This window comes from Neomonachus schauinslandi, chromosome 16 (genome assembly GCF_002201575.2).
Source record: "Neomonachus schauinslandi chromosome 16, ASM220157v2, whole genome shotgun sequence".
Lineage (NCBI taxonomy): Eukaryota > Metazoa > Chordata > Mammalia > Carnivora > Phocidae > Neomonachus > Neomonachus schauinslandi.
In genome coordinates, this window is record NC_058418.1 from 12,241,958 (window position 1) to 12,257,053 (window position 15,096).

Sequence of the window (15,096 nt, forward strand, 5' to 3'; positions counted from 1 at the left end):
GTTGGAGGTAGACACGGAGCACCTGAACGCCCCACAGACAGGGACTGGGGGATGCACAAACATGCGGGCACACACCGACTCATGCACAGGGACACACACCACCACCACCACCCAAATGCAAACACACCCTTGTATATGAAGCCACATAAATACATATAAGCCCATACACATGCAAAAATACATACACAATGTCATGCAGACTCATACACAGAAACACATCTGCACATTCATGCAATGCAAACACCGCTTCACATATAAAATCTTACACACACACACGCTAGCTTATGCACACAAGTGGACAATGCATGCTTACCTGTGCCCGCAAGACAAATACAACATGAGTGCCACACACACTCCTGTGGACTTTGGAATCGTTACCACATTGTCTTGGCCAACACGTAGGGTTGCCCAATCAGAAAGTATGGGTCTGTCAGTACCACTCTTTCTTTCAAGTTCACACTCCTGGCCTTGATGAGAGGAGAGGTGGGGTGGGGATGAAGTTACATAACGTGGTCAGAAGGCAGGTTCGGGATAAAAGTCACAGCTCAAGGCTGCAGTTGGGAGGAAGGCAGCCAGACCAAGTCATGGAGCTCAGCGTCCTTCTCCTCCTTGCTCTCCTCACGGGACTCTTGCTTCTGCTGGCCAGGCGCCACCCAAAGGCCTATGGCTGCCTGCCGCCAGGCCCCCATCCTCTGCCTTTCTTGGGGAACCTTCTTCAGATGGACAGAAGTGGCTTACTCAAATCCTTCCTCAGGGTGAGATGCAGATTGGATGGGGTCTGAGGGGGGCTCCCTGCCTCTGTACTTGGAGATCACTCCCCAGAAGGCATGGGCGTGGGGTGAGGAAGGGGCATGGAGGTGCAGCATGCTGGATGGTGCTCAGAGAATCAGGTGTCCCTGCTCGGTTGAGGTGTGTGGGCACTGTCTCTGGAGCAGGCAAGTGGGTTTGAAGAGGTGTCTGGGTGTGAGCCATGGTGTAGAATTTCATTCTTCAGCCACCCCTCGGGTGCCTGCCGGGTGCTGGAAGAACAAAAAAAGGGGCGGTGCCACCAATCAAATAGGCCTCTCCTGCCAAAAAAAGAGGCCCAGGTTGGTGCTGGTGTCGGGACGAAGAGGGGTGAGGAGGATGGGAGGCCAGACACAGAGTGCTTAGCAATAATGACCATGAATGAGCTGTAATAACTAACGCCGGAGTATTTACCAGGTCCCGGATCACTGCTTTCCAGCATGATTTCTTGCTTGATGATCCATTTATTTATTAATAATGTTGTCCACACCCACGAACTGACTTCCCAACAGAGGAACTGGATGACCAACAGGAACTTCCAGTTGCCCCATTCTCCTCTGTCTACCCCTCGCCCCATGGCGACCACGCTCCTGAATCTTGGCCTTGCCATCCTTTTGCTTTTATTTTTATTATTTTTTTTAAAAAAGCTTTTATTTATTTATTTGACAGAGAGAAACACAGCGAGAGAGGGGACATAAGCAGGGGGAGTGGGAGAGGGAGAAGCAGGCTTCCCGCGGAGCAGGGAGCCCGACACGGGGCTCCATCCCAGGGCCCTGGGATCATGACCTGAGCCAAAGGCAGACACCTAACGACTGAGCCACCCAGGCGCCCCTTAACTTTTTTACGATTTTAAGTCAACTGTTATTGAGGTTTAGCATCACCCCTAAAAGTGCACAAACCCTAAGTGTTCAGCTCAGTGAATTCTCTCAAAGGAGCATACTCATGTAATTGACATACAGATAAGTAACAACACATTCTGTCCCCAGAAACCCACTTCCAGTCACCACCCTCCCGCTATCCTGGCTTCATATAAATAGAATTATGACCGGGGACGCCTGGGTGGCTCAGTCTTTTGGGGCTCAGATTCTTGATGATCTCAAGGTTGTAAGATAGAACCCGCCCCGCCCCCCCCCAGGTCAGGCTCCACTCTGGGCGTGGAGCTTGCTTAAGATCATCTCTCTCCCTCTCCCTCTGCCCCACCCTTCCTCCCCCACTCCCTCCTGCTTGCCCTTCATGCTCTCTCTCTAAAGTAAATAAATAAATAAATAGAATTATGACCTATGGACACTTTTGTGTCTGATTGCTTTCACTCAACACTATGCCTGTTGAGTTTCATTCATGTTGCTGGCTGCAGAGCCCGTTCTTTTTAATTGCTACATAGTATTCCATGGCATGAATATATCACTATATATTTATCCTCCATCTGTGTTGCTGAGCTTCCAGGAATCTTCTTGTTTGTATTTTGGTGAATCTATGTGCACATTTTTGCTGGGCGTGCATCTGGTGGTGGGGCTGCTGGGTCACTGAGTATACATGTGTTTAGTTTCAGGGTTTTTTTTTAAAGATTTTATTTATTTATTTGACAGAGAGAGACACAGCGAGAGAGGGAACACAGGCAGAGGGAGTGGGAGAGGGAGAAGCAGACTTCCCGCCAAGCAGGGAGCCCGATGCGGGGCTCGATCCCAGGACCCTGGGACCATGACCTGAGCGGAAGGCAGACGCTTAATGACTGAGCCACCCAGGCGCCCCCAGCACGGAGCAGTTTTGCAAGTGGCCGCACTGATGTTATGATTCCTCAGATTTCATGATCATCCCAGAAGCCATTGTTTTCCCTTCATGTCTACCCAGTGGGTGATTCAGGGTAGTTCTGTGGGGAAATAAAGTCAGGAGGCAGACAGCAGGTTGATGTCGGGTCACAAGGAGGATGACCTTTCGGTTTCAATGCTGGGGAGATCTGGCTAGACTCAGAGGTATGGGCAGGAGTAAGAGATATGTAACCATCTGTACTGCTTAGGGCACCACTCATGCAGAGCCTGGCTGGGTCATGGGTTAATCCTTTAGTTGTTGGGTCCTGGGAAGGGGAAAGGCAGCCTGGGGTGGAGGGTCTTGGGGGCAGCAAGATCAATCTATACATAAGTGTCTTTATGGCTAAACAACTGGGATGGCCGCATCAGTGCACATGGACTAATAGCAACCCTCGGTGTGGATGTGCTTCACAGTTCCGAGAGAAATATGGGGATGTCTTCACGGTGTACCTGGGGCCAAGGCCTGTGGTCATGCTATGTGGGATAAAGGCCATACGGGAGGCCCTGGTGGACCAGGCTGAGACCTTCTCCGGCCGGGGGAAAATTGCTATACTAGAGGCAGTCTTCCAGGGATATGGTAAGGGCCTCAAAGGCACCTGGAGGGGAATGATGGACAAGGGGAACTGGGGAGGATGGATCCGGGAAGAGAAGATAAGGGGGTGCTGAGGGACCCAGAGTCCCCTTCCAATCTCCTCAGCAACCCATGCCTTCCCTACACCCCCAGGTGTGGTCTTTGCCAATGGGGAACGCTGGAAGACCCTTCGCCGATTCTCTCTGGCCACCATGAGGGACTTCGGGATGGGGAAGTGGAGTATGGAGGAGCGGATTCAGGAGGAGGCTCAGTGTCTGGTGGAGGAGCTACGGAAAACCCAGGGTGAGTCCTGGGGAAGACAGGGTGCATGGGGTATCCGTGGGCAGAGAAAGAGAGGTAGAGATAGAGAATGATCCCGAGAGATCATCAGGCAGAGGAACAGACAGAGATGAGTAGGAGAGGAACACGGGGAGGCAGAAGAGATGTGGGGTGTATAGTGTCGAGAATAACTCAAAGGCATAAACTTAGATATTAGCACACTATTTACTTGGATTCAGGGAAACCAACTCATGGATTAATTGTATCTATCAAAGGCGAAAATAGGACTTATAAAAAGAAGGCAAAGAGAAAGCGGACATAAAGATGTCCGGGTCCTTCTATAAGAGATATTTTGAGACATAAATGTAGAGGCTGGGAGGGAGAGGCAGAGGCAGAGACATAGGGAGAAATAAAGGAACAGGGACAGAGGACTAAGAAGACAGACCAGAAGAAACAGAGTGACTCAGATGGAGAGACAGGGAAGGAGAAAGAGGCAGAGATGGAGGGACCAAGACAGAGAGAGACTGGAAGAGCCTGGGACAGGCAGAAAGAAACCAAGGCAGAGAAAATGAGACAGGCAGACAGACAGGTTCAGGGAAGGGTCTGCTGAGGGAACAAGACCAGATGGACAGGTGAGACCCGCAGGGAGAGGCTGATGACATGTTGCTCCTGGGCACACAGTCAGGGAGACCAGAATGTATATAGACGTCGACTAGCAAGTACAGAACAATTCTCTGGACACCAGAGAGCCCTAGAGGTGGAGAGAAGAGATGAAGGGGCAGTGACAGACAAGGGATAGGGAGAGCAGAGCTTTTTAATTTGCGCATGTGATTGATCATCCGCTCTGCACCCCTCTGCCCCTGGGACTTAACTCCCTGCTCCCAGGGTCAGAGCTGAGACCTGAGAGGGACTATCTGCACAGCCCCTGGGTCTGAATCATGACCCCAGGGATGAGGAGCTGGGGAACACTGGTCAAGTTACTCCACCTCTCTGCCCATCTGTAAGATGGAAATAATAACAGAATGGCACTTTCCTCCAGGGTTGTGGTGGGAATTTAAGAAAATAATATACGAAGGGCTTAGAATAGGGTCTGGCGCATCATCTGGGCTGGTGCATGTTAGCTGTTCCTGTCCCCTTTCCTTTACTGTCACCGGGCGAGGGAAGGCAGATATGCAGAGATGGGGTGGTAGTCAAATGCTCCCAAGGCATCTGTTTGAGTCTGTGTCCCATGACTTGTGCCTCCTCCTCCTAGGAGCCCTCCAGGACCCCACCTTATTCTTCCACTCCATGACCACTAACATCATCTGTTCCATTGTCTTTGGAAAACGCTTTGGCTACAGAGACCCCGAATTCCTGCGGCTGCTGGACCTGTTCTACCAGTCCTTCACGCTCATCAGCTCCTTCTCCAGCCAGGTCAGGGAGAGGGTGCAGGAGGGTGGGCATGAGGTGGGCATCTAGGGTAGGGGAGAGGGGCAATCTGCTTTGGGAGCCCAGCAATGCAGCTTCAGGCTGGAAGGTGGGGCAGAGACAACCGAGAGGGACAGGGACACTGAGCCAGGGACACTGAGTGCTGGGGGGCGGGAGGGAGGGACGGGAGACAGGGACTGGAGAGCCTAGTATGACAAGGCAAAGATGAAGAGACAGGGGGACAGAATATGGGTCAGACTGTCAGGCTCTCTCCTCTTCTGTCCCTGATTTCTCCAAACTTTCACCTCTGTCTTTGGCAAAGCCCCTTGCTTAAAACAATTCAAAGGACACATGAAAATAAGGAATGACATTTCTTTGTTTTTGCCATTTCTCCTTCCTCTTTCTGTTATTTTTTAAAATGTCTCCCAGATAATAAAGTAATATGCTCCACTTTAAAAACAAAATAGTATCGTTTCTCTTTCTCAAAGAACCTGGAAATACCCCAATTGTATATTAAGTTTAAAAAATTGGGCACCTGGGTGGCTCAGTTGGTTAAGCCACTGCCTTCGGCTCAGGTCATGATCCTGGAGTCCCGGGATCGAGTCCCGCATCGGACTCCCTGCTCAGCAGGGAGTCTGCTTCTCCCTCTGACCCTCCCCCTTCTCATGCTCTCTCTCTCTCTCTCTCATATAAATAAATAAAATCTTTAAAAAATTAAACTGCAGGAGCACCTGGGTAGCTCAGTTGGTTAAGTCTCCAACTCTTGATTTCGGCTCAGGTCCTGATCTCAGGGATGTGAGATGGAACCCCACCTCAGGCTCCGCTCAGAGCATGGAGCCTACTTAAGATTCTCTTTCTCCCTCGCCTTCTGCTCCTCCCCACTTCTCTCTCCCTGTCTTAAAAAAAAAAAAAGAAAGAAAGAAAGAAAAGAAAAGAAATTAAACTTAAGAGCGCTATGCCTGTCTATGGTTCTTAACCAGGAATGGATGTCAGATGCGTGCGTAGGACTGTCACAAATACAAATTCCCATGACCTCCTACTGGAGAGTCTGCTCCAAAAATCTGGAATGGGGCCCAGGGTGAGTATTTGAGAGAAGCGCAAAAGGTGATTTCACTTTTCTCCTCCCATAAAAAACCACAGAGAGAAAACTCTGGAAGGAGATTCACCAGAGTTAACAATGGTTATCCCTAGAAGGAGGGATTAAAAGAATTTTACATTGTACTCTAGAGAGAGTACATTGTAAAGAGTTCCCACATTTTTTTGGGAACAAAACAATTATTTTTTTACAGGAACTTAGGTATTACATTAATCTTCAGATGATCCGGTAGAAATATGTTTCAAAATAAATATAGTCCTAGGTAGTCAGTAGGTTCATCTTGTGTAAACATCATGTTCTCACCATTGGGCACAGCAAGGGAGATGTGGCAGGTGGAAAGAGTCAGAGAGGTCTGAGCTAAACAGATCAACTGGCTGAAGTAGACAAGAGAAGTGCCCAGAGGGTGCCTGGCTGGCTCAGTCAGTGGAGCCTGGGACTCTTGATCTCAGGGTTGTGAGTTCGGGCCCCACGTTGGGTGAAGAGATTACTTAAAAAAAAAAGAAGAAGAAGGTCAGGGTGATTAGAGACACAGAGGTAAGGAGAGGCGCAAAGGAGAGAGACGGAGAGGTAGGGCGGGGCAAGGACCAAAACAAGACGTGAGGATGAGGGAGAAAGATGCAGAAGGAGAAAAATGGGAGAATAACAGATCAAAGGAGACTTAGGATCAGTGAGGGGGAGACAGAGACAGAGGGCAACAGAGACAGAGAGAGACACAGGGAGAAGAGAGCCTCTCCCCCACCCCAAGTGTTAGGGCCCAGGAGGGCTCCCCTCCCTGGGACCCACAACTCAGCCCCAGGACGACCTCACAGCCCCTTCTCTCCTGCAGGTGTTTGAGCTTTTCCACAACTTCTTGAAGTACTTCCCTGGTACACACAGGCAAGTCTACAAAAACCTGCAGGAAATCACCCGCTTCATTGACCGCGTTGTGGAGAAGCACCGTGAAACCCTGGACCCCAGCTCCCCCCAGGACTTCATCGACGCCTACCTGATCCGCATGGACAAAGTGGGGTTTGGAGAAGGGAAATGGGAGGGACGGGAAGGGAGGAAAAGATAGGGGGGGTGAGAAGAAGGGAGGGGCGAGGGGAAGAAATGGGGAGGAAGGAGGGAAGGACGCAGGATACGGAGGGAGATTGGGGAAAGGGACGGGAGACGCAAAAGGGAAATGACGGGAAGAGGACGAAGGAGAAAGTCGGGAGGAGAGAGGGAGAGAGAGAAACAGGGAACGCAGGACGGGTGGACCGAAGGACAGCAACAGGTGACAAGACTCACAGAAGCCTAAAGAGGCTGGGAGCCAGGGGCAGACAAACACAGCAGAGAGATGGGAAATGCACTGGAGCCGAGACAGAGCGCAGAGAGACGGAGAGGGATTCCCGGCTGGGCGCACAGAGGGCACAGAAATGTCAACCGGACTAGACGGTGTGAGAAACCCAGAAGCTGGGGAGGGCGCCCCGAGGGAGGGACGAGGGACGAGCGTGCAGCAAAGCCCCCCTGCTTCCCCATGGATTCAGGAGAAGGCCGACCCCCGCAGCGAGTTCCACCAGCGGAACCTCATCTACACCGTGCTGTCGCTCATCTTCGCCGGCACGGAGACCACCAGCACTAAGCTCCGCTATGGATTCCTGCTCCTGCTCAAATACCCCCACATCACAGGTGGGGGGGCGGGGACAGCCCATGGAGGGGGGGATCTTCTCACTGCTTTGGGGGCTGCAGGGGGGTGGTGTAGGCGTCCTTCCCGAATGAGAGAGGCGGTGTTCATCTCTTACACCAGGACCACTACAGGTATTGAATGAGCCCCTAACTAAGCCAGTCCTGTGGGTGGATGGATGACCAATCTGTGAGTGTGTTCTCCCACTGTTTCCTCCCATCACTTAAAGGCAGACTCATCTATCCACTCACCCATCCATCCTTTTACTTATTAATTAACCTGTACACTCAGATTCTTTCATCAATGATTAATCCAATGACATAGACTTCCATTCTTTATTTGGATTCATTGATTCATCTGTTGATCTTTTGAAACAGTGATTAACCGGATGAAGTATTTGTCATTGATTCATTGGCTCATTCATTCATGCATGTATTCATCTGTCCTATGAACTAGATTTCATTCCTTAATTCTTCCATCGTTCTTTCTTTAAAAAAAAAAAAGATTTTATTTTATTTATTTGAGAGAAAGAGAGAGTGCACCAGAACAGGGTGACGGGCAGAGAGAGAAGCAAACTCCCTGCTGAGCAGAGAACCTGATGTGGGACTTGATCCCCAGATTCCCCGGATCATGACCAGGGCCAAAGGCAGATGCTTAACCCACTGAGCCACCCAGGTGCCCCTTCCATCATTCTTTCACTCCATCCTTCATCCATCTATTATTCATTTATTAATTCACTCGGTTATTCATCACTGATTTATTGATTTATCATTCAATCCATCCATCCATTCCTTTATTTACCTATTTCTTCATTAATTTAATTACTTACTTATTCCTCTATAGATCTAGCCAGCCATCCATTTATGTGATTTGTTGGTTAATCAGGTTCATTTGTCTATGGGCCATTTATTAATCAATGATTAATGATTCATTAATTCACATGTTGAGAAATAAATACATACATGCATTCATTAGTGCTCTTCCATTCATCAATCTTTCCATTCATAAGTTGATTGATTTATGTATTCATTTATTTATCCAGTTTTTCGCGGGTTAATCTGTTGATCTATTTCATTGTTATATTCCTGAAGACCTAGCACAGTGTGGTCTGTAAGAGACACACAATAATTATTAGTTCATTTTCGGGCGCCTGGGTGGCTCAGTTGGTTAAGCGACTGCCTTCGGCTCAGGTCATGATCCTGGAGTCCCTGGATCAAGTCCCGCATCGGGGTCCCTGCTCGGCAGGGAGTCTGCTTCTCCCTCTGGCCCTCACCCCTCTCATGTGCTCTCTCTCAAATAAATAAATAAATAAATAAATAAAATCTTTTAAAAAAATTATTAGTTCATTTTCAACTCTTTTTTTTAAAAAAGATTTTATTTATTTATTTGAGAGAGAGAATGAGAGACAGAGAGCATGAGAGGGAGGAGGGTCAGAGGGAAAGCAGACTCCCCGCCGAGCAGGGAGCCCGATGCGGGACTCCATCCCAGGACTCCAGGATCATGACCCGAGCCGAAAGCAGTCGCTCAACCAACTGAGCCACCCAGGCGCCCATTTTCAACTCTTTTTAGAGGGAGAATTTTGGCAGGCTTATAGCCTTGAGTTCTTAATCTGAAATTCTATGCAAAACTGTGGTGTGTGTGTGTGGTGTGTGTGTGTGTGCTTACCTGTGCCCCATGGGGAGAATTCATAGTATTCATTAGATTTCAAAAGGTGAGAATTCTTGCTTCCCCCTCTACCCCTTCCCCAGGCTGGTTGCTCTGAGAGGTGTCAATGACCTAACCATTTATTATATGTTTTCCCTGGCTCAGTGGCCCATAGAAAGCAATGTCCCTGCTGAAATGTCTTTTTAAAATGAGGTTCCCTGTCCCCACTCATCTGTGCAGAGAGAATCCACAAAGAGATTGACCAGGTGATTGGCCCACACCGCCTTCCATCCCTTGATGACCGAGCCAAAATGCCATACACTGATGCAGTCATCCATGAGATTCAGAGATTCGGGGACCTCCTCCCGATTGGTGTGCCCCATATGGTCACCAAAGACACTAGCTTCAGAGGGTATATCATTCCCAAGGTGAGGCCAGCTGGGCTCCCATATCTCTCTTGTGTGGCCCATCTGGGTTCTCTTAATCTCTGGACTTGACCTATTTTTTAAATTTTTTGTTTTGGTTTGGTTTGGTCTGGTTTTATCACTAGGTCCCTCTTGTTTTTGTTTTTGTTTTTTAAGGGGTGGACTGAGGAAGGGAATGGCAATATCTTGACCTTGTGACCCTCCCTCAGGGCACTGAAGTATTTCCCATCCTGCACTCGGCTATCAATGATCCACATTACTTTGAAAAACCAGAAGTCTTCAACCCTGACCGCTTTCTGGATGCCAATGGGGCATTGAAGAAGAATGAAGCTTTTATCCCCTTCTCCATAGGTAAGCCAGGCCTGCACTCCCTTTCCCAGAGCACAGGTGCCACCCCCTCCGTGAGACCATCAAGGAGAGATCTTTGCTTATTGAGCTGTTAGTATATGCCCGTTGCTTTACCTGCTTTAATCTGCTCCATCTTCATTGCAACCCTAGAAGGGGCTTAAGAAGTAAGATCATGTCCCAAAGGCACATTTTGGTAAGCTGGACCATGGGAAAATATTTTAACCTCTCTATACCTTGGTATAAAATATCTGTTGAGCACTACTCTGAGCTCAGTGCTCTACGGGAGTGCTGAAAATAATGCACTGGACATGTCATGTGGAGACATGGTTCCTGCCCGGGGAAATTTACAGTCCAGCAGGGAAGATGGGCATTTATCATTTGGCCACAAAATAGTACCTAATTAAATTAATCAATGCTTGCAATGTGCTTAGAACTGCTTGCCACAAAGTAAGTGCTCACAGAAGTGGTGATTATTATTACAATGAATCATAATTGTGATGAATGCTCTAAAAGGGGCTTTGGGAACACAAAATAGGAAGGACTGACTACTCTTGATTCAGTGAGGAGAAGTTTCCCTGAAGCACTGGCTTCTAAGCTAAGATGTCAAGGATGGATATCAATCAGCCTCTAGAAAGAGTGGTCCAGGCAGAGAGAACAGCAAGGTCAAAGCCTGAAGGTGGAGGTGTATTTGAGAAACTAGATGAACAATGGGAGCCTGGAGTATAGATTACAGAAGGGGACCAGGGCAAAGAGCTCAGCTGGAGGGCCATGAAAGCTGGGGGGTGTTTGGATTTAACCTGCTGGCACTGGGGAACCAGGGAGGGTCTTGATATGCTCTGACTTGTCTCTATCCCCATTCTCCACCTTTTGGCCCCATCCAGAGACAACCCCAATGCCCAGGGTCCTCATCCTTTGGGAGAAAGGACCGTAGAATCAAGGCAGACATGTAGAGCAAGAAGGACAGAGACAGACAGACAAAGAAAGAGTGAGAGACACAGAGAGGGACAATGAGAGACATAGAGGGAGACAGTGACAGGGGACAGAGGGACAGAAAGAGACAGAGACAATAGAGTGAGGAAGAGGAGAAAGAGACAGAAAAGGGGAGAGAGAGAGTTTCAGATGGAATCAGATGCAAATGGACGGTGACAGGGAGTTTAAAATTGAAGAAAGTGAGCAAAAGAGGAAGGAGACAAGGTACAGACAGAGCAAAAGACTGAGCCAAGATCACCATGGCAGGAAAGAAAGACAGACCAAGACAAAAAGATGTTAGAGCCAAAAGGATAGCAAAGGTGTCCCAATGGACAGCCCCAGAGATGAAGAAGACAAGATGGGAGGGAGAGAGTAGGGTCAGGCTGTTCAGGAAAGAACTGGGTTGCATAACCAGTTGCGGGAGAACTAGCCCCAAGCCCTGCCCTGAGCATTCCTAAGTTCTTATTTCCTAACTTTTGATGTGCCAAAAAGATGTGGACACTTCCCCCCAGAAACCTCCACGCAGGCCCAATGAAAAGTCTAGGAAATGTCTGGAATGGCCTTTCCAAGGTGGTCAGCTTGCAGATTAAGAGCCCCTGAAGTAAAGGAGGAGGTTTTCAGGGTCTCTGCCTGAGGTTTCCACTCCTTGTGTCCTCATTTCTCATCAAGCCCATGCTCTATAACCTACTGGGGGGCTCTCACACATCTGAGGGTCTACTGGAAGCCACAGACTGCCCTCTCACAGACGCCAGTCCCATTCACAATTTTATGTGCAGTTTGTTTTTTTCCCCAAACTCTTGAAGCCCATGTCTCTTAGACTGAGATAAGATGAAAATCCAGAGATGGACAAACACACAGTGTCAGATACACCCCCACACCCCTATCACACACACACTCCCTGCCACACACCCACACTCCCCACCACACACACTCCCACCCACACCCTCACAATCCCCACCACACACACACTCCCCACCACACACACACACACACACACACACACAGTCCCCCTTCACTACCCCCCACATTCCCTGCCACACACATACTCCCTACCACACACCCTCCCCCCCACACTCCCCCGCCACGTTCCCCACTGCACAGTCTCCCTGCCACATACCTGCACACTCCCCCCCCACATACACACTGCCCACACACACACTCCATGCCACATACACACACACAAACACTTCCCACCACACACACGCCCCTCCACACATGCATTCCCTACCACACATACACTCGTCCCAGACGCACACACTCCCCACCACGCACACCCAGAAAGAAACACAAAGCAATAACCACCTACAGTATCCTTAGTACAGGCCAGGTAGCTAGTCTAAGAATTTTTACAAATATTAATTTCTTTAACCTCACAATAGCCCTATTTGATGGGTACTATTCTCCCCATATTAGAAATGAAAGACATTAAAAATGTTGTCAGAAATGTGCACATACCTACACAGTGGAGGCAGACAGACAGACAGACACACACACACACACACACACGCAACCAGAAATGTGTCTTTTTTCTCTGGGGGCCACTGAACCTTCTGGAAATCTAACAGTAGCTACAAACTCTCTCCTGGAAAAAAAATGTGCAAGGCCCATCCACCCAAATGTTTGCACCTGGTTTCAGAGGGCCCAGGAACCCCCTAAAAGTCCACCCTGAATTGCAGGTTAAAGGCCAATCCCATACAAATCTGTTGCAATGGACACAGATGTCTGGATTTGGGATGTGAGAGGGCAAAGGATGTGCATCGGCTATGTGCCCATATTGGTGATATTCTGTGCCCACAGGGAAACGCAGTTGTCTTGGTGAAGGCATCGCCCGCATGGAATTATTCCTCTTCTTCATCACCATCCTCCAGAACTTCTCTGTGGCCAGCCCCGTGGCCCCTGAGGACATTGACCTCACACCCCAGGAGAGTGGTGTGGGCAAAGTGCCCCCAGTGTACCAGATCAGCTTTCTGGCTCATGGAGGATGCTGAGGGAAGGGGGTCAAAGGATCCCAGGATCATGAAGTGTCCCCATCTCTGCAGAGAACAGCTCCTTGCCTCTCTCTGGGTCTTCCTGTCACTGAGAGACCCACTGCCAGCCAGCATCCTTCCCCTCCTAGGTGCCACCTCCCTGGCAAAGTCCTCTCTGCCACCTCATCTCAGTCCATCATTCTGCAGCTCTTGTAAAGACTCATGGAAGTGTTTTCTTTCCTTTGTTAACAGAGTTCTGGATGTGGTGTATATATAAAAGCTGGGAGCGAAGGGAGGAGACTTGGCTCAGTTCTGCCTCTCAGGCCACAGCTACCCCCAGTGACTCCCCCCTTCCTCAGAACCACCACCACCTCCCTGTAGCAACTGTTTGCGCTCCATGACCTGTGCAAACACGATCTCACTTGAATCCTCCTTCCAGTATTTCCATGGGGTGGGTATAATGATCGTGCCCATTTTACAGATGAGTAAACAAAGGCCAAGGACTGGCATCAGTTGTCCCAGGTCATATGGCTGGGAGTGGAGGAGCAAGATTCATACTCTGTCTCCCTGGCTCTCAAACTCAAATTCTTCACCCAGCGCCCCCACCCCCCACAATATATTTTAAAATTATGGTGAAATTCATATAACATAAAATGAAGCATTTTAAAGTGTATAATTTAGTGGCATTGAGTTCATTCACAACCATCACCACTATCTAGTTCCAAACATTCTCATCCCCAAAGAATAAAACCCCACACCCATTAGCAGTCTCTCTCCATCCCCCCTTCCCCTCAGCCCCTGGCAACCATCAGTCTGCTTCTGGTCTCTATGGCTTTGCTTATTCTGTGTATTTCATGTAAATGGAATCATACCATATGTGCTCTGTTGTGTCTGGCTTCTTTCACTCAGCATAATATTTTTGAGGTTCACCCACATTGTAGACCATTGCTGTACACTGCTGTCCTCATTCTCACTGACTCTCCCTACTGCTTCCCTCTGTGTAAGGGCATCCTCGGCCCATGGCCACCTGAGGTGCATGATTCTAAACTGATGCCTTGGATTCCCTGATAGTGCCCTTCAATCCCCCTGACACTCAAATAAACATCCAAAGCCTGACATCCCCTATCCATGATGTGAGACCCATTTATTGTCAGGTCATTAGGGATCTTTCTGGAAGGTGAGAATTTCTTCACTGCCATGCCAGCTCCAAGAAGGCAAAATACTTGTGGAGGAATGAATGAATGAATGAATGGTTGAATCAGGCAACCCCAAATGCACCCAACATGGAGCTAGCCTCCCATCAGACCTAGTCTTTTTCTTCATATCTCACTTTCTTTTGATGCCCAGAACAAATCCCTGTTCCCAAAGAACACAAGATGCACCAATTCTGCCTTCAAGCTATTCTCAGTCCCTCATGATGCAATGCCACCCTCTAAGAAAACTGGCCAAGAGCCATCCTTGTGGTGCAACCGTCCCTCATCACCCTCTACATGTTCCACCTGCGGGCACCACTACCCTTCCTTCAGGAAGGTATTCCAGGTTCAAGGGCATTGCCTGCTAAGATACCTTGGGCCAGCCAGAGACCAATAGAATGGTTTTGGGACCCATGTGAAATGCTAAACTTCCTGGCTTCTGCAACACCTGCCACCTTTGGGCTCCCTGTTGCCGCTGGAGAGTTACCAAGAGGTGTCCCAAGGCAGATTTATGGCACACCCACCCACACAGACCACGGAGGGGGGGGTGGAGAAAAGGTGACAAGCAACAGAGCAGCCTCCCTTTAAAGAGGGATGGCAGGATAGAAGGCAGACACAGCCAGGACCATGGTACTGTCAGCCCTCCTGCTTCTCACAATCCTTATTGGCCTCTTGCTACTCTGGGGTCACCCAGCCTCCCAGGGCCGCCTCCCTCCAGGACCTTGGCCTCTGCCCTTCCTGGGGAACATTTTGCAAATAGACCACCAGGGCTTTCTCAAGACCTTCCAGGCGGTGAGATGGGGAGGGTGAAGGGGGTGGAAAGCAGGAGGTGGGTGGACAGGTAAGAGCTCACAAGCAGCAAGGCAGTTGGGGTTCAAACTGTGGGTGGGACTTCTCAATCCAGCTTGGGGATTGTCTTCTTCCAGCCTCCATCTGCCATCTGGCTCAATATGTCCATGAG

At 49.2% G+C, this 15,096-nt stretch overlaps 1 protein-coding gene across 1 annotated transcript; it reads left to right on the forward strand.

Annotated features, from left to right (window-relative positions):
- Window positions 1-584: 584 nt before the first annotated feature.
- On the forward strand, window positions 585-14,080 carry LOC110590260 (cytochrome P450 2B11). The gene is made up of 9 exons (XM_021701021.1): window positions 585-755; window positions 3,006-3,168; window positions 3,316-3,465; window positions 4,694-4,854; window positions 6,771-6,947; window positions 7,453-7,594; window positions 9,474-9,661; window positions 9,868-10,009; window positions 12,773-14,080. Exons 1-9 carry the CDS (start codon window positions 585-587, stop codon window positions 12,961-12,963), a joined length of 1,485 nt encoding a protein of 494 aa, XP_021556696.1. The 3' UTR covers window positions 12,964-14,080.
- The last annotated feature ends 1,016 nt before the right edge of the window (window positions 14,081-15,096 follow it).